The 19,596-nt window shown below is 44.0% G+C and overlaps 1 protein-coding gene across 24 annotated transcripts in view; it reads left to right on the forward strand.

The window, feature by feature from the left end:
- Positions 1 to 19,596, forward strand: part of LOC142466446 (cadherin-like protein 26) — a 101,149-nt gene that overhangs the window by 58,723 nt on the left and 22,830 nt on the right. Inside the window, exons 11-25 of one of the 24 annotated variants that reach the window (XM_075571393.1) lie at positions 1,510 to 1,740; positions 3,144 to 3,365; positions 5,666 to 5,781; positions 7,081 to 7,128; positions 7,857 to 7,916; positions 9,766 to 9,822; positions 11,408 to 11,464; positions 11,654 to 11,725; positions 12,456 to 12,527; positions 13,180 to 13,251; positions 13,985 to 14,056; positions 14,696 to 14,767; positions 15,504 to 15,575; positions 16,215 to 16,286; positions 18,001 to 18,093. In XM_075571393.1, coding sequence (XP_075427508.1) covers positions 1,510 to 1,740; positions 3,144 to 3,365; positions 5,666 to 5,781; positions 7,081 to 7,128; positions 7,857 to 7,916; positions 9,766 to 9,822; positions 11,408 to 11,464; positions 11,654 to 11,725; positions 12,456 to 12,527; positions 13,180 to 13,251; positions 13,985 to 14,056; positions 14,696 to 14,767; positions 15,504 to 15,575; positions 16,215 to 16,286; positions 18,001 to 18,015 — 1,310 coding nt within the window. In that variant the 3' untranslated portion in view covers positions 18,016 to 18,093. Of the gene's footprint in view, positions 1 to 1,509; positions 1,741 to 3,143; positions 3,366 to 5,665; positions 5,782 to 7,080; positions 7,129 to 7,856; positions 7,917 to 9,765; positions 9,823 to 11,407; positions 11,465 to 11,653; positions 11,726 to 12,455; positions 12,528 to 13,179; positions 13,252 to 13,984; positions 14,057 to 14,695; positions 14,768 to 15,503; positions 15,576 to 16,214; positions 16,287 to 18,000; positions 18,094 to 19,596 lie in introns of those variants that run through there. The other 23 variants (XM_075571368.1, XM_075571371.1, XM_075571370.1 and 20 more) reach the window with 23 other exon arrangements.

Consider the following 19,596-nt stretch of genomic DNA (forward strand, 5'->3'; position numbering starts at 1 on the left):
AGTATATTTTATTAAGCAGCAGTGTTTTAAAATATGTTTAAACTTTATACATTAAGTCAGGCAGGGTCTTTGTCCTGCAAGACAGGGCGGGGGGAGGGGGGGACCCAAGGGGAGGCCCTAGATACCTGAGTTTTGGTGCCAGTGAGTCTAATCCTAGGTCCATAGATGAAAGGGACACTAGTTGCCAGGGGTGTGAAAACCAATGGTTGTGTAAATTCAGGCCATCCTGGCAAACTGTCACCTCCCTAGACAGAGGCCCCAGCCCTGCAGGAGCTTTGCATGACAAATAAGAAAGATGGCGGTTTTGTCGCACATGCCCACTGCCATTCTGAAGCCATAGGTCCCATCTTTCACAAACCTGGCAAAGTGTGTGGGTGGCTAGAGATGAAGTTCCCACGCTGCGGATTGGCTGTAATACTGTAGGGATGACTTTGAAAAGGATGTAAAAAAATTGAGCAGCCAGCCCAGAGAGCAGGTTTTTTCTCCAGTGATACAATGGGATTCAATGTTTTTGCAAAGATTTCCAAGTTCTCAAGATCCTAAGTCCAGGGAGTTCTAAGTGACTTCAATCCCATAGAAGCCTTGCGCAGACAGCAAGGAAACAGCTACAGGACTTTAAGCAGAAAAGTTCCTACTGTAAGCCAGACTTTCAGGAACATTTGGAGTAGAAAGTGCGGGAGCTGCTGGAGGCTCATGCTGATTTAGGCTCCAGAACCTTTCGGGCTAAGTCCCGGTCAACCGACGGATAATTTACAGACTTTATTTCAACTAGGAAAGTCAGTGTTTCAACCCCAAACCCCCAGTAAGTGTATTTTTCTTCTACCTATTGTAATTCAATGTGTGTTTTCCTGTTTCTACGGAATAAATTACAATTTATTTTACTTCTTGGCTTTGCTCAGTGATATGATCCCAGTTTTAAATGTGTAAGTACCTGGTCCCCCGTGTCTGTCGTGCAGTCAAAGACTGAGCCACTGATTGAACCACCTGTGCTGAAGCTGGGATATCCTTAAAACCTGACCTGTTGAGTCTTGAGGACTAGAGTTGAGCACCGCTGTCATTAGGCTTTGCCTATAGTGCCGCCGATGGTGACGGCAATACGATGGATGACATCTCCCGTCACCGTCGCCACCGGCGAAAGTTATCTTTCGCCGGTCGGCCACATCGCGGGATTCCCACAATTTGATTTGTTCAAGGGCCGTCACGTGATGCGACGGCCCTTGAAAAATCAAATTTTGCCCGTGGCGGGTTTTCACGATGGCGCCGTCGCTTGTCGCCGTCGCGTGCACTATAAGCGCACGTAGTGGCGGCAATGCGTTTGTTTTCGGGCAAATTCGCGTCGCTGTCACCGGCATTATAAGCATGGCCTTAACCACAGAGCCATACATCTATTTCCTAAAATGCACACCTGTCAAAGCATGTCTTGTTCTTTCCACAAATATGCACTCCTGATTGACAGCTGTTCTAGAGAAATAACAGCATCTAATCTCATGCATTTCTCTGCACTTCAAGGGATCCCTCCATTGACAAGCACGGCCACTGTGGTTATTAACCTAAAGGATGTGAATGATAATGCACCGACACTGGGGACCCCTTACCTGACAATTTGTGAGAGTGAGGAAGAGGTCATCCTCACCGCGCCTGTGACCGACAAAGACGTAGATCCGTATTCGGGTCCCTTCCATTTTGAGATTGTTGACAAAGACCTCCGGGAGATACCTCTGAAACTCATGGAATCTCATGGTAAGAACAGTCTCGCACACAAAGTGAACACACAGCCAGATCATCATGAAGTTACCAACTCTTTGAATACTGTTTGTCAAATGTGTACTGTACGGTTCTAATCTCTTTGTACATTCTGAATAATTTTACACATTGTTACTGGAAAGGATAAGTTTAAACTAGGCAAGTATGAGACATCATTACAGATAATGCATCTCAGCGCGTTTAAAGAAGTGACTTCAATTCTTAACAGCTCCCATAAGACTTTTGTTGGTTCTATAAATGTGTTAAAACAAGCAATGTTTTTGGGATCCAGCTAATCACACATTCACATACAAGATCAGTGAAAACGCGTGCTTAGTATTTCCCTGGCTCTTCCTAAAGTCTGCTCTGCCTGGAGTGTCCTGAGAAGAGGTTTGAGAAACACTGATCTATCAAAATGTAGATATTAATGAATAGTCCTTCTCATTAACCGGTTGTGCTTCCTGGCTATGAGATCTTAGTCTAACCCTAGTTATCCAAATACCATTTGGTTGAGTGTGTACCAGAATGCATTGAGATGAGATAGATTTAGAAAGAGGACTAGATTTAAATCACATTATGACATAGTTAGATTGGCAAAAGGACATTAGTAGCCTCTCTTCAGTTGTTTGGAGCGATATTAGGGGAAATCACAGCTGAAATTTAGGATAATGTTTTCAGCCTTGATGCTTAGGCAGCAAGAGATGCAGTCATGCTCAGCATTGCTATATACTGCAGCACATTAACGTCCAAGAGAAGTGACTTTGACATCACTCCACTCAGTCATAAAAGCGTAAAACTCATGAATCAGAGCAATTCATTTGCAACCGATAACTGACATGCCACATTTTTGGAAAATGAACAGGGCCCCTTGCCAACAAACCCGACAATCTGGTTGTTCTGAAGAATGTTCTTGCTGTTAGTCCCTTATCTCTGACGCACTTCTGTACCATTCTCTCTCACTCATACCGTCTCCTGCAGGCAAACCACGCTGCACAGAGAGCCCCTAGAACTAAATCCCCTTGAGCAGAGGGTGCGGGTGTCAGCGTGTAACACAATCTTCAGTTTATGGCTTTTAGTTTTATGGGTTTCTAGGTGTGATGAGAAACTAGTGTGAAAATATGTGGCTACACCCTAATCAATGGTTAAAAAGGTAGTTGGCTAATGACTGCAATCATGTAACAACATATCACATCAACATATAATGGTAAACATATTTTTAATGTGTCAACATTTTGGTCTTGTAAGACCTTCATCAGGACTGCCAGTCCTGATGATGTCCTTGTAGAAGACCGAGGTGTGGATACATCTACAGGTAAAGTTTACCTGTATATGGTGGTGTGCCTGTCCTCTTTTCGTTACCTGACGATATACTCACTTTGTGTTTGCCGTTTATCTTTCAGGTGACTCCCTCAGGGTGATGAAGCTTAGAAATGCACTACAAGGCAACTATACTCTGCACCTTGCAATATCTGACCGGCAGGGGATAACCTCCCTACAAAACCTCACAGTCTATGTATGTGAATGCTTAGATGGCAGAGTCTGCGTGCAAAAGATGACTGTTCCCCCAGTGCTGGGTAGAGGGGCCATCGCCCTCCTGTTACTAACCCCTCTTTTATTTTTCGGTGAGTGCCTCTGTTGTATCTCTTTTTGACTTTATTGTTTCCTAGTTGGGTGGGTAACCATCTGATCCGAGTTTAACAGTTCAAATGACATTAAAAATGATAGGATCGGTGTCAGGGCTCTTCAACTAGTTCTCCAAATTGGCCGGATCAGAAAACATTTAGGAGTAGAAGGACCACAGGCTGATTCTAATATAATTGTAGATACATTTAAAGACTTTAAAATATTTTTTTTTTCAACATTTTGCAAGAATTGATACCATACAGTATGTACCCTATATATTTACATTACAATAACATACAAGTGAGTGTTAGTGTGAAAAAATGCACTTGGGTGCATTAGCAGCTAGTAAGAAATTAGCAGGAGCAGAGAGTCCGGGGGCTGTATCGAGGCACTTTTGAGGGGCGCCAGTTCATTAGCTGTAGTCTATATAATCCAGGATAAACAAAGTATGCTTTTCATCTACACAAAATACATGTATGTATGTCTTTATTTATATAGCGCCATTAGTGTACATCGCGCTTCACATTGTCACGTGTAGTACTAATCAGATAAATAACAAATAATACAAATAACAGATTATGGGAATAAGTGCTTCAGACATAAAAGAAACATTTCAGAAGAGGAGTCTCTGCTCCGGGGAGCTCACAATCTAATTGGTGGGGAGAACGTTCAGAGACAGTAGGAGAGCATTCAGGTAAGTGCGTCTGCAGGGGGCCAAGCTTTATGTATTGTGTATAGTATTAGCCACAGTGCTACTCATATGCTTCTTTAAGCAAGTGTGTCTTAAGGTGGGTCTTAAAGGTGGAGAGAGAGGGTGCTAGTCGGGTACTGAGGGGAAGGGCATTCCAGAGGTGTGTGGCAGTCAGTGAGAAAGGTTTAAGGCAGGAGAGGACTTTAGATACAAAGGGAGTAGAGAGAAGACATCCTTGAGCAGAACACAAGAGTCGGGATGGTGCATAGCGAGAAATTAGCGCTGAGATGTAAGGAGGAGCAGAAGAGTGTAAAGCTTTAAAAGTGAGGAGGAGAATTGAGTGTGAGATGCTGGATTTGATAGGAAGCCAGGAGAGGGATTTCAGCAGGGGAGACATGTGTCTGCTATTTGACACACATTGGTAGTAGCATCTTTTATTTCTCCTATTAACAATCTATTTAATGCCAACACTTTCTGGATACACAGGTTCATTTGTCAAAGTCTCCCTCTTGTGAAGAATCCCCACACACCTTTCGGCACTGGAAGACACGTTAATGGCTTGTAAGGTGTCTTCAGTGCCGGAAGGTGCCATGTGTCGGAAGACTGGTTAGTAAATATGGGCCACTGGGTTAGTCTGGCACCCACTCCAAAGATATCATTTGTCTGTGGCTGCAGCTTTGGGTCTCCTAAAGGGCTTTAGGTAGTGGCCTAATTGTTGACCTCATTTTTGGGGGGTTAACCACTTTTATGTACTGCTGGTAGCGGCAGTATGTATGTATTTATGTCTGTATGTCTTTATTTCTATTATTTATTTATATGTATTTATTGATAAAATATTTTACCAGGAAGTAATACATTGAGAGTTACCTCTCGTTTTCAAGTATGTCCTGGGCATATATATATATATATATATATATGTAGCACCATTAATGTACAGTTGTGTGAAAAAGAAAGTACACCCTCTTTGAATTCTATGGTTTTACATATCAGGACATAATAACAATCATCTGTTCCTTAGCAGGTCTAACAATTAGGTAAATACAACCTCATATGAACAACAACACATGACATATTACACCGTGTCATGATTTATTTACTGCTTGTGTCAATGAGTGACATACAGTAGGTACTGGTTAGGGGAGATGACATATACGATAAGTGGATGGACCAATTTGTCTTGCCTCTGTTAGTTTTTTTAGCCACATTATATATTTATTGCCTGTGTAGTGTTTTCATGTAGAATGTGTATACATTAATTATCGAATGAGTCAGCAGATGGATTTATCATTGTGGGGTCCTAATGTGTTTCTCACTTGTCTAAAAGAAACACTGTACACAAAATTCTAAAGGCATATACCTCTGCCCCTCTCACTGTTTGCTGTTGAGTTCAAAGTTCCAGTAGCTGTATTGGTCCTGAAGGAAAGCAGATTCGATTTACAGTAAGTTGTGATACCTTTTATAGTGGACTAACGGTGCACTTGAAGAACAAACCAAGGAGGATGTCAAACCTACATTATAGTTTAATCTGTGAAGGACTCACAACCTACATCAACTCTGCTTCGAGGTGGAATGACCTTCACCATTTCTGCTTCTCTCTCCTTGATGCAGCGTTGAGCTTCCTGCTGTGCAAGGTACAAACCAAGAAAGTGATGGTGCCGGTGGAACAGGAGACTCTAGACTCAATTGTTTTATACAATGAAGAAGGAGGAAACAAAGATTGTGAGGTATGGACCCTCTATAAGTGTACGCTTCACTTTATATCCCCCAGCTGATCACTAACAATCACTGACAGAACAGTGTAAAGGAGGCTGGGGCACCAAACGATCGATTTCCACAGGTAATTTCACAGGCTGACAGGAGGGTAGGCAACATGACATTTTCATTTATACACTAGCACAATGTATTTAATTTTTGAGTCGATTCAGTTGGCATGTCAGGAGTACAATACTCTAAACCAGTATCTCTAAAACTGGCCAAGGAACCCACAGGGGCCTATAAAGACTTTAATGCTGGTTCCCAAAACCAAAATGCAGCGCTGATTTCAGGTCAGTGGCAATTCTACCGCTGCAGCTATGGGTTCCGAGGGCTGTTCTTTAGATCCAAGACCTTTATTTTAAAATGAGTAGATAGAAGTCTACAAATAAATATAGCCAAGTATGTTCGGTGGTCTTCCAAAAATGTGTGTTTTTTTTTATTTATAATAATTATTGCCTTATTATAATTATTACTAATATTATTTAAATGTTCTGTGATATGGGAATGCTTGAGAGCTCGTTTAACAAGTTCCCTTCTTTCTCATCTGGCTACAATGAAAATATACAGTATGCCGTTTCCCAGGAAAAAAAAGCTGCAAAATAGTTGTGAAATGATGACAATGGAATACAGGAATTACATTTTCCTGTCACTTATTACATTGTATTCACACACTGCGCTCCCCCTGCTGGAAAATATTTGTTCAGTGAACCCCTAATTAAAAAATCTCATCAAACCTGTGTGACCGATCCCAGGCAGTATGGTGCCCTGAGCTCGTGGGGGGGAACACACGCTTAATAAGGCCCCAAACTGCCCCTCAGTGTGTGCAGTCAGCATGGGGGAGTATTGATGTCACTCATTGCTGGAGCTTCCAAAGTCACGCCCCACAATGCCTTGCTGCTGTGGATGCAAAGCATTGTGGGGATTGACTGCGGAAGGTGCTACTGTAATTGACAGCTAGACCACTCATGTCAAGGTGCAGTTTGGGGTCTTACGCAGTTCGCACACAGGCTCTGATACCCCTTATACTGCCTGGGATCCACCATTACATATTTTTGGGGGTGAACCCCTTGGAGAAACCTCACAAACCCCCAGGAGGTTCCCAAACACCCTGTAATATAACCCTTTCCCTGCTAAAGGATTCTTGGAAAGGAATTTGGGACGTGGTTTTTAAAATGTTGTATATCAGTGAACAAATAATTGAACTGATTTTTAGAACGTCTGTAGGCATGAAAGCTCCGAACTCATGCACTTTGTATTGGGTTCCTTAGGCGTCTGCAGTGGCGGATTCAGAACTGGCATCCAGTAACCAAAGCCAGGTATTATGATAAAGTGTTTGGGATGTGGGCTAAAGTTTGAAACAGAGGCAAACAGAGAGAGAGGGGAGCTGATGCTTCACAATTCCTTGTTAGAACCCGTATTTCACACTGCAAAAGGACAGTTGTCCCTCATATTAAAATATTGACAAAACGCAGGGTCAGTGTTACCAAGTGGCAGTACAAATCACGCCAACCGGAGCCGGATAAAAATGTATAATGCTACAGTCACCAGATTTACTAAAGTTAATTCATGCAAACAATGCCTCATTTCAAAGACATGTCCACAAATATATCTGGATATATCCCATTATAATAGAAGTTATTTATTACTTAGAAGACAAATTAATGTGTTAATGGATTGCATTGCTGACTCACACACAAGTACAGTACTTGGCAATGGAAGCATTAATGCTATGCACAAAGTTTTATGTCTGAAGCAGTTTTTTTACTGCCAGTATATAAATCCAGCCTACATATAAGTTCTAGTTTAATTAAGTCATTATCACATAAGATTTAAAATGTGCAGTTTGCTTACTGCCACCGCAAACTCACTGCATTTGAAGCCAAAGCATTGTAAACTTTAGATTAAAGTACCTTCTAATTACTACGTTTTGTAGAACCAGTGGAATACAAATCACCCCAGGTAGCTATTATGTGGCGGTTTGGGGCATTACTGCTGTTTAATAACTTCCTCCCACGGTGTCTTACAAGGTTCTGATTTTTGGTAGGTGGGAGCAAAGAATGAGGTGGATGGAGATTCTTACCGATCCAGTACTCGGAGATTCTCAGTAAGTTATTAAGTTCTAGCAGTCTGGAAATATAACAGGGTACAGAAGTTTTTTTGTGAGAAGCCACAGAATTACATGAACACAACTAAGCCGGACACAGAGAAACCCTTCACATACACAGATCTTTATAACTGTCTCAGGTTGCGATCAATTTCGCGAAATCACGAATTCGCAGGCAAGTGACACACTTCTAAGTAAAACGTAGAACTGGACATTAATAGAAGATCACTCATTTACACCAAATTGTTCCTGGGGAAAGTTCACAGTTTGGAAGAAAATTGTTTGCAGTTTTTATCCCAAGGAAATCCACAGGTTTCAGACAAACTCAAATTTTTTTAGCGGATACCCCTAAAATTCTCTGCAGAGTGAAGGGTGTTATTGGTGGGGCTCAGTTAGGTTTAGGCTGCGATTATACAGAAAAACGCCGTGGTGTCGCCCATAGCGGCGCAAAAACAAATTTTGAAAACGCATCAATTGTCTCCCGCTTTGCAGTAGCGAGCAGGGAGACAGTTGAATTTGGAAAAGCCACTTATCACGTATGTATGAAACTTGTTTTTTTGCACGGCGCGGTATCGATACGGGCGACACCACAGGCGTTTTTTTGTATAATCGCAGCCTAAGAGAGAGGGAGACAGATGGGAATGGAGAGAGGGACTCCGTGTCTCAGACCCATGAAAGGGTGCTAAGCTTTAACAAACCTTTACTCCCATTCATATTGTAACTCCTTTATATTTAGCTCTCGGGCTTACAACTACCACAGAGGTTGGGGCCTATGTCCCTGGTCACTTACTGGGCCACATGTGGCCGACGGTCAGACAGCAGGAATAATACAAACACAGGATGAGTAATTCACTTAGTTTACTATGCACTTATTAAACTCTGACACCTTGTGACCCTTAATAGAGGATCACTTCTGACTGTACACTTATACAACGCAGCACTGAGTGGGTGTGAGTCAGTAGTGTCAGTGGTGTAGTAGCCACTCAATCCGGGGTATGTTAGCGTGTGCTGGTGCCGGCACAGCGTGGGAGCTCCTGTTGTACTGAACCTATTGCAGGTCTGTTCTTCAAAATGGTGCTTTGGTACCACTGGGTCTTTATAGCAGGTGAGGGTCCCCTCCAGCCACGTGTGATCTCTCTTCCACTCTGAAACTGTAGCTCTCAGCTCCAGTCACCACCTGCCACGTGCACTCTCTCTGCAGACCTCGAGTTAACCTCCTGTTCTCAGGTCTGTGCAGATCTAACCTATCATGGCTGCCTTTCCTTTTATAGGCTCTTCTCCCTCATAGTCCCGCCTCCCCCACAGCCGTTATTATTGGCTGCTTCTCATGTCCATCACAGTCATGTGGGAGAGGAACCTGCCAGGGGGCAGTGTGACAGTGTGTGACCTCACACAAACAGGGGGCAGTGTGACAGTGTGTGATCTCACACACACAGGGGGCAGTGGGACAGTGTGTGAGTTCACACATACAGGGGGCAGTGTGACAGTGTGTGATCTCACACACACACAGGAGGCAGTGTGACAGTGTGTGAGCTCACACACAGGGGGTTACAATATGAACGTGAGGGCCGAGGCCTGCTAAAATTTAGAACCGTTCTGCAGATCTGGGCCAGTGAGAAGAGGGTGAAGGATAGACAAAAAGGTTATCCTCAGGGGTGCAAACAAAGTCCAGGAAGGAGAGAGTTGGGTGAGAGATAAAGAGATTAAGAGAAGGAGGAAAAGATTAGAAGGAAAGGACCTGGGAAATGAAATATCAAAATAATAAATATTCTACTTATATTGTGTTTGTTATTCAAAGCACTTTTACTATTATTACATTTTTCTAACCCAATGTTGATGTCTTTTTCAGACTTCAATCGATGTTATGAAAGACAAGATGAAGGATAGCCGTTCCAACATTGTGCCGGTAATGTACCCAATGCACTGCTGGCACAGAGGGGGTTAAATCATTTGTCTTTTATTGTAGTATAAACAACAATAATAATATTACTTAAAGGTGGAAGAATGTTGAGATAGACAGCACTCAAAAAAAACTTAAAACGAGGTCCAGGGTGCTCAAGGGAACAGGGAGGACCCTTATTCCTCCAAATAATATCAAAGGAAAATGGAGGGGGGCGGGTTCCCAGCACTCATTGACAAAGATATCAAAAACTAGGAATACGCCAAAATAGAAATATTTCATCATGAAAGCACAAGAACATAACGCTGGGACAATATCATCAAGTGAGCAGCAAAATAGCTCTAACAGTGATCAAAACTCTCAAGGTGCAAGGGAAAAACAAGGTAACACCACACAGGGGAGGGGGAAGGAGAAAGGAGAAAGGAGAAAGGGAAAAACACATGGGGAGGGAAAGACAAGGAAACACCACACAGGGGAGGGGGAAGGAGAAAGGAGAAAGGGAAAACACATGGGGAGGGAAAGACAAGGAAACACCACTCAGGGGAGGGGGAAGGAGAAAGGAAAAATAGGGGGTCAACGTTTTGGGGTAATAACCCTTTCCTCAGGCCCGTTCCCTAAGGTCCAACAGAATAAATGTACTTCCCAATACACTGTGCCCCAAACACAATGAAAAAACCCCAATGAGAACAGGTAGCAATACTAAATTCCCCAAAAATGAGCAAATGCTAAGAGACAAAAAGCCCAAAAGCAACAAGAGGACAAAATGTGTATACTGCATGTGATCTGGACGAATTCAATGTCTATGTCCTCCGAAAAGTTTCTCTTTGTGTCTCAACCTCCTGCTCCTGGAGCTGCCGTCTGATCCAGATTGAAGTATGCCGCCGGGAATTATGTCACAGGTGGGCGGGTGTGACAGTGTGTGAGCTCACACACACAGGGGGCAGTGTGACAGTGTGTAAGCTCACACATACAGGGGGCAGTGTGACAGTGTGTGAGCTCAAACACACAGGGGGCATTGTGACAGTGTGTGAGCTCACACACACAGGGGGCAGTGTGACAGTGTGTGAGCTCACACACAGGGGGCAGTGTGACAGTGTGTGAGCTCACACACACAGGGGGCAGTATGACAGTGTGTGAGCTCACACACACAGGGGGCAGTGTGACAGTGTGTGAGCTCACACACACAGGGGGCAGTGTGACAGTGAGTGAGCTCACACACAGGGGGCAGTGTGACAGTGTGTGAGCTCACACACAGGGGGCAGTGTGACAGTGTGTGAGCTCACACACAGGGGGTTACAATATGAACGTGAGGACCGAGGCCTGCAATGGTTTGGAACTGTTCTTAGGATTTGGGCCAGTGAGAAGAGGGTGAAGGCTAGCTAAGGTTATCCTCAAGGGTGCAAACAAAGCCTGGGAAGGAGAGAGTTGGGTGAGAGAGAAAGACATTAAGAGACGGAGGAAAAGACTAGAAGGGAAGGACCTGGGAAATGAAATATCAAAATAATAAATATTCTACATATATTGTGTTTGTTATTCAAAGCACTTTTACTATTATTACATTGTTCTAACACAATGTTCATGTCTTTGTCAGACTCCAGCCATAGTTATGAAAGACAAGATGAAGGATAGCCGTTCCAACAGTGTGCCGGTAATGTACCCAATGCACTGCTGGCACAGAGGGGGTTAAATCATTCGTCTTTTATTGTAGTATAAACAACAATAATAATATTACTTAAAGGTATTTCTCCTGTTGGGTTTCCTGATATATTAATGCTCCCGGGTTGTGTTCGGCGGCATTAAGTTGTGTAACATCCAGATCATGTGCTTTTAATTCCAGGCTTATTCTCACAAAGAGACACAAGGAAATGGAACAGGAACATTTGACCGAGCTACAGCCAGACGACAGTCGGTGAGTCACGTCCAAAAGGAATATAGTGGGGATGTGTATCACAACCAATTCACTGTCCACAAAAGACACGAGGCCATATTTACGAAATAGTGCTAAACCCTGTAATTGCACCATATGATGTCATTTGGCTTATCATCACTTAGTCAGAATGGTCTATTATGGAGGAGATGTATCAATGTAATGAATCAATGTATCAGTGCAAAGAAAAGGTTGTAGGACGGACTGCTCCATTTTTTACTATTCTACCTCCATGTTTTTTACTGTTACATTTGACGCAGATCATGACCTCAGATCTGATTAATTTTGTTTGATAATGAGGACAAAATAAAGAGATACAGCACAGAATGTGATACATGATATAACAATGTGTCATGTTACCTCCTCTCTAACTCTTACTGTTGACACTCCCAAATGTGGCCCTCACAAGGTAATTTTGGATCAAAGACCATGATACATCCATGCAGGTGAGATGAGTAATTCACTGCAGTCCACTCTGGTGCGGAAGGGGTTAAGATAAATCCCCTCACTTATTCAGTGCTGAATGGTCTGTGCAAAGTTCATGGTCTGTCCAGCCCTACAGGTATCTGGAAATATTTGGCATGAGACGATTGTAGACCAGAGATCGAATAACCATTGGGGCCTGCTGGGTCTCCTGATATATTAATGCTCCCGGGTTGTGTTCGGCGGCATTACGTTGTGTAACATCCAGATCATTTGCTTTTAATTCCAGGCTTATTCTCACAAAGAGACACAAGGAAATGGAACAGGAACATTTGACCGAGCTACAGCCAGACGACAGTTGGTGAGTCACGTCCAAAAGGAATTTAGTGGGGATGTGTATCACAACCAATTCACTGTCCACAAAAGACACTGGGAATACCTAGTGCTGACCATTCATGAGTGAGGGTGGAGGAGGACAATGCTCCAGCTTTGGAGTAAGTACGCTCCCAGCATGCGGGCGCATCCCCCCCCCAACTCCCTTAACACTCCACCTGTCCTACACAAAGGCCAGTCCCCTTACTCATCATGTGCCCATCACTCAGCCATTTGTTGCTAGCCCAGGCACACAATGAATCACACACACAAGTGCATGTACAGAGTAACAATACATAACGACTTTACTTAACATGCTATGACTATGGTGGAGGCCATTTTCTCACTCTGAGATGGTTTAGGTTAACCCTTGCTTTGGGTAGCCATTTTGATGTGCAAGAGTAGCAAGCTGGCTGGACCCTTATTGTAGCTTTCCATATGGACCTCACCATCACAGGTCTTCTTGTATTCCAAGGGTTGTAGCAGGGATTTATATATATATATATATATATACTATAGTACCAGATGTATTTACTTTAAGGTATTTTACCTGTTGGGTCTCCTGATATATTAATGCTCCCGGGGTTGTGTTCGGCAGCATTAAGTTGTGTAACATCCAGCTCATGTGCTTTTAATTCCAGGCTTATTCTCACAAAGAGACACAAGGAAATGGAACAGGAACATTTGACCGAGCTACAGCCAGACGACAGTCGGTGAGTCACGTCCAAAAGGAATATAGTGGGGATGTGTATCACAACCCATTCAGTGTCCACAGAAGACACGGGGTCATATTTATGAAACAGTGCTAAGCCCTGAGATTGTGCCATATGGTGTCATTATTCTTAGCACTGTTTAGCGAGTATGGTCTATTATGGAGGAGATGTATCAATGTAAAGAATCAATGTATCAGTGCAAAGAAAAGGTTGTAGGACGGACTGCTCCATTTGTTACTATTCTACCTCCATGTTTTTTACTGTTACATTTGACGCAGATCATGACCTCAGATCTGATACATTTTGTTTGATGATAATGAGGACAAAATAAAGTGATACAGCACAGAATGTGATACAATATATAACAATGTGTCATGTAACCCCCTCTCTAACTCTTCCTGTTGACGCTACCAAATGTGGCCCTCACAAGGTAATTTTGGATCAAAGACCATGATACATCCATGCAGGTGAGATGAGTAATGCACTGCAGGCCACTCTGGTGCTGAAGGGGTTAAGATAAATCCCCTCACTTATTCAGTGCTGAATGGTCTGTGCAAAGTTCATGGTCTGTCCAGCCCTACAGGTATCTTGAAATACTTGGCATGAGACGATTGAAGACCAGAGATCGAATAACCATTGGGGCCTGTTGGGTCTCCTGCTATATTAATGCTCCCGGGTTGTGTTCAGCGGCATTAAGTTGTGTAACATCCAGATCATTTGCTTTAAATTCCAGGCTTATTCTCACAAAGAGACACAAGGAAATGGAACAGGAACATTTGACCGAGCTACAGCCAGACGACAGTCGGTGAGTCACGTCCAAAAGGAATATAGTGGGGATGTGTATCACAACCAATTCACTGTCCACAAAAGACACTGGGAATACCTAGTGCTGACCATTCATGAGTGAGGATGGAGGAGGACAATGCTCCAGCTTTGGAGTAAGTACGCTCCCAGCATGCGGGCGCATCCCCCCCCAACTCCCTTAACACTCCACCTGTCCTACACAAAGGCCAGTCCCCTTACTCATCGTGTGCCCATCACGCGGCCATTTGTTGCTAGCCCAGGCACACAATGAAGTCACACAGACAAGTGCATGTACAGAGTAACAATACATAACGACTTTACTTAACATGCTATGACCATGGTGGAGGCCATTTTCTCACTCTGAGATGGCTCAGGTTAACCCTTGCTTTGGGTAGCCATTTTGATGTGCAGGGGCAGCAAGCTGGCTGGACCCTTATTGTATCTTTCCATGTGGACCTCACCGTCACAGGTCTTCTTGTATTCCAAGGGTTGTAGCAGGGATTTATATATATCCTATAATACCAGATGTATTTACTTAAAGGTATTTCTCCTGTTGGGTCTCCTAATATATTAATGCTCCCGGGTTGTGTTCGGCGGCATTAAGTTGTGTAACATCCAGCTCATGTGCTTTTAATTCCAGGCTTATTCTCACAAAGAGACACAAGGAAATGGAACAGGAACATTTGACCGAGCTACAGCCAGACGACAGTCGGTGAGTCACGTCCAAAAGGAATATAGTGGGGATGTGTATCACAACCCATTCAGTGTCCACAAAAGACACGGGGTCATATTTATGAAACAGTGCTAAGCCCTGAGATTGTGCCATATGGTGTCATTTGGCTTAGCACTGTTTAGCGAGTATGGTCTATTATGGAGGAGATGTATCAATGTAAAGAATCAATGTATCAGTGCAAAGAAAAGGTTGTAGGATGGACTGCTCCATTTGTTACTATTCTACCTCCATGTTTTTTACTGTTACATTTGACGCAGATCATGACCTCAGATCTGATACATTTTGTTTGATGATAATGAGGACAAAATAAAGTGATACATCACAGAATGTGATACATGATATAACAATGTGTCATGTTACCTCCTCTCTAACTCTTCCGGTTGACACTACCAAATGTGGCCCTCACAAGGTAATTTTGGATCAAAGACCATGATACATCCATGCAGGTGAGATGAGTAATGCACTGCAGGCCACTCTGGTGCTGAAGGGGTTAAGATAAATCCCCTCACTTATTCAGTGCTGAATGGTCTATGCAAATTTCATGGTCTGTCCAGCCCTACAGGTATCTGGAAATACTTGGCATGAGACGATTAAAGACCAGAGATCGAATAACCATATGAGTCCTGTTGGGTCTCCTGACATATTAATTTCTCCCGGGGTTGTGTTCGGCGGCATTAAGTTGTGTAACATCCAGCTCATGTGCTTTTAATTCCAGGCTTATTCTCACAAAGAGACACAAGGAAATGGAACAGGAACATTTGACCGAGCTACAGCCAGACGACAGTTGGTGAGTCACATCCAAAAGGAATATAGTGGGGATGTGTATCACAACCAATTCACTGTCCACAAAAGACACTTGGAATACCTAGTGCTGACCATTCATGAGTGAGGGTGGAGGAGGACAATGCTTCAGCTTTGGAGTAAGTACGCTCCCAGCATGCGGGCGCATCCCACCCAAACTCCCTTAACACTCCACCTGTCCTACACACAGGCCAGTCCCCTTACTCATCGTGTGCCCATCACTCAGCCATTTGTTGCTAGCCCAGGCAAACAATGAATCACACAGACAAGTGCTTGTACAGATTAACAATACATAACGACTTTACTTAACATGCTATGACCATGGTGGAGGCCATTTTCTCACTCTGAGATGGCTCAGGTTAACCCTTGCTTTGGGTAGCCATTTTGATGGGCAAGGGCAGCAAGCTGGCTGGACCCTTATTGTAGCTTTCCATGTGGACCTCACCAACACAGGTCTTCTTGTATTCCAAGGGTTGTAGCAGGGATTTATATATATCCTATAGTACCAGATTTATTTACTTAAAGGTGTTTCTCCTGTTTGGTTTCCTGATATATTAATGCTCCCGGGGTTGTGTTCGGCGGCATTAAGTTGTGTAACATCCAGCTCATGTGCTTTTAATTCCAGGCTTATTCTCACAAAGAGACAGAAGGAAATGGAACAGGAACATTTGACCGAGCTACAGCCAGACGAGAGTCGGTGAGTCACGTCCAAAAGGAATATAGTGGGGATGTGTATCACAACCAATTCACTGTCCACAAAAGACACTGGGCCATATTTACGAAACAGTGCTACGCCCTGAGATTGCACCATATGATATCATTTGGCTTAGCATCACTTAGTGAGTATGGTCTATTATGGAGGAGATGTATCAATGTAAAGAATCAATGTATCAGTGCAAAGAAAAGGTTGTAGGATGGACTGTTCCATTTTTTGCTATTCTACCTCCATGTTTTTTACTGTTACATTTGACGCAGATCTTGACCTCAGATCTGATTAATTTTGTTTGATGATAATGAGGACAAAATAAAGTGATACAGCACAGAATGTGATACAATATATAACAATGTGTCATGTAACCTCCTCTCTAACTCTTCCTGTTGACACTCCCAAATGTGGCCCTCACAAAGTAATTTTGGATCAAAGACCTTGATATATCCATGCAGGTGAGATGAGTAATGCACTGCAGGCCACTCTGGGGCTGAAGGGGTTAAGATAAATCCCCTCACGTATTCAGTGCTGATGCAAAGTTCATGGTGTCTCCAGCCCTACAGGTATCTGGAAATACTTGGCATGAGATGTGTCACGGTAGCTTATGACAAGATATAATGAACACCAAATATCTGGGTTGAACTGAACGAGGCTTAGATATAATAAAATATATTTATTCCTTAAAAAGGTGAACACAGCAATATAGTACAATTAACAGACAAGAAGGTAACACTTACTTAGGGTTGGGGGATGGAGAAGTATCAGCTAGCAATTCTCCAGCAATCCGGTGACATTCAAGATGGTATCAGAAGAAGAACTAAAAACTGTAGGGTTGACACAGTTTATATACCTGTGTAACCCTATTCTTAATATTGAATACAGACTATTGGTGAACAATTATCTGTATCCAATCCCTAATGTGGAGACACAGATTAACCCATGCCCCCCAGCTAGTTATCCCATGTGTACTGGGACTCTGAGGGTCTTAATTCTGTAGCCCCATAATTCAATCAGGGGCAATGACCAGTCTACCAAATGAAGCATCTGATAGGATCTTCATTGTTTGTAAGTGTAGACATAACACTTACAAACCACTCCAGTTTGATGATACTCCTCCCTCAGGTAACAATTAGAGTGGCAGAGTCTGTTGATTAGTACTTAGGCTCAATCATCCGGCTGCCCTTCCTGACCTATTTAGCATAGCAGATGGAGTCTGCATTTTTCAGAGCAGATCCAAAATACCATACATATACTCTTTAATATCTAGACATATTAATAAGTTCCATTCTGGTGGGCTCAGTGGGTCGAAATTTGCCAGTTTTTAATGCCTACAGTGACTCCACATATTGGCCAAATATCAACTCTCTGTTACCTCCAGAACCGGAGATACAGAAATGCACTTTAAAACATTAAAATACAGGATTATAATGAAACATGGGAACAGGGGAACATACAGTTTCCTGACATGACAAGGTGTAAGCCACATTCCTGGACTGCAGTCCAGTTAACCCCTTGCCTCCCTGGTGAGGTCAGGGGGTGGCCATATGGGGTGCAACCCCTTTAATACCGGGCCAACCCATCTCTCCCTCTACAAGATGATTGTAGACCAGAGATCGAATAGCCATTGGAGTCCTGTGGGGTCCCCTGATATATTAATGCTCCCGGGGTTGTGTTCGGCAGCATTAAGTTGTGTAACATCCAGATCATTTGCTTGTAATTCAAGGCTCAACCTTACAAAGAGACACAAGGAAATGGAACAGGAACATTTGACCGAGCTACAGCCAGACGACACTCGGTGAGTCACGTCCAAAAGGGAATATAGTGGGGATGTGTATCACAACCCATTCAGTGTCCATAAAAGACACCGGGCCATATTTATGAAGCAGTGCTAAGCCCTGAGATTGCGCCATGAATGCGCCATATGATGTCATTTGTTTTAGCACCGTTTACTGAGTATGCTCCATTATGAAGGAGATGTATCAATGTAAAGAATCAATGTATCAGTGCAAAGAAAAGTTTGTAGGACGGACTGCTCCATTTTTTACTTGTTTCTACTGTACACCAATTTATTTTTTACTGTTACATTTGACGCAGATCATGACCTCCGATATGATACATTTTGTTTGATGGTAATGAGGACAAAACGATACAGCACAGAATGTGATACATGATATAACAATGTGTCATGTAACCTCCTCCCTTATTTCCTGTTGTCACCCTGTGAAATGTCGTTATGTCTCTTTTATAATCATTCCAGCATAACAGACCTCGGCGTTCTGCTTTCTGCATATAAAAAGAAACATTTATTCTGAAGATCAATACTTACATTCAAAAATAGTACAAAAATGGCAGTGACGTCAAATAAGCTATAATATCTTCAAAGATGGTTGTATCTTGATGGTATATCTTCTCTCCTGACGTTGACCTGTCTCTCTCCTTATTGGTGTAGTCATGTCCTATCTCCTAGCTACATCTATCAGTAGTAATACAGAGAATATCCCTAACGCTGCGGGCCTGCGCTGCACGCGCGTCTGCGAGGCTGGTGGCGCGTGCAGCCGAGTCCCCCGGTCTGCCGAGAGCTGAAGGGGAAAGAGAGGGGGGGGGGGGCGTGACGGGGGCGCGCCCGTGACGTCACCCGGCAGGTTCGCCCTCATTGGCTGAACCGCCGGAGTCGTGGCCTAGCGCTCCATCGCGACTTCTGCTCTCAATTTTCTTGAGAGCAGGAGTTTCTGTTGGCGCAGCGCGGGGGCCCCCCCTTCGCAGCGGGCCCGGCCCCATTGTGGGGGCGGATCTTGTCCCTGCAGCGTCGGCCACAGCGGGCGCTGCAGTAGCCAGCGGGGACCTGGCCTAAGGCTAAGGCCCCGGTCACGGCGCTCTAATGCGCGCCCGCGCTTTTGGCTGCGCGTTCCGGCGATTCCCCGGTCTTCAGCTCACTGCAGGAGCAGAGACCGGGGGGGCGTGGCGGAGGAGTGACGGGGGCGCGGCCATGACGTCACCCGGCAGATTCGCCCTCATTGGCTGAACCGCCGGGGGGCGTGCCTAGCCGCTCGACGCGAGTTCCTGCTCTCAATTCTATTGAGAGCAGGAGTAGCTCTCGCGCGAGCGCTGCGGCCCCCCCTCGCAGCGGGCCCGGCACCATTGCGGGGAGGGCTCTCGTGCGCGCAGCGTCCGCCACAGCGGACACTGTAGCAGGCAGCGGGGGCAAGGCCTAAGTCAGGTCTTCCGTCTACTAATTCTATTACCAGATATAGATACCTTATCTGTCCTACAGTTTAAAACTGATCTCATACGGCATCTG

The sequence above is a fragment of the Ascaphus truei genome, chromosome 15, assembly GCF_040206685.1.
Source record: "Ascaphus truei isolate aAscTru1 chromosome 15, aAscTru1.hap1, whole genome shotgun sequence".
In the NCBI taxonomy this organism is placed as follows: domain Eukaryota; kingdom Metazoa; phylum Chordata; class Amphibia; order Anura; family Ascaphidae; genus Ascaphus; species Ascaphus truei.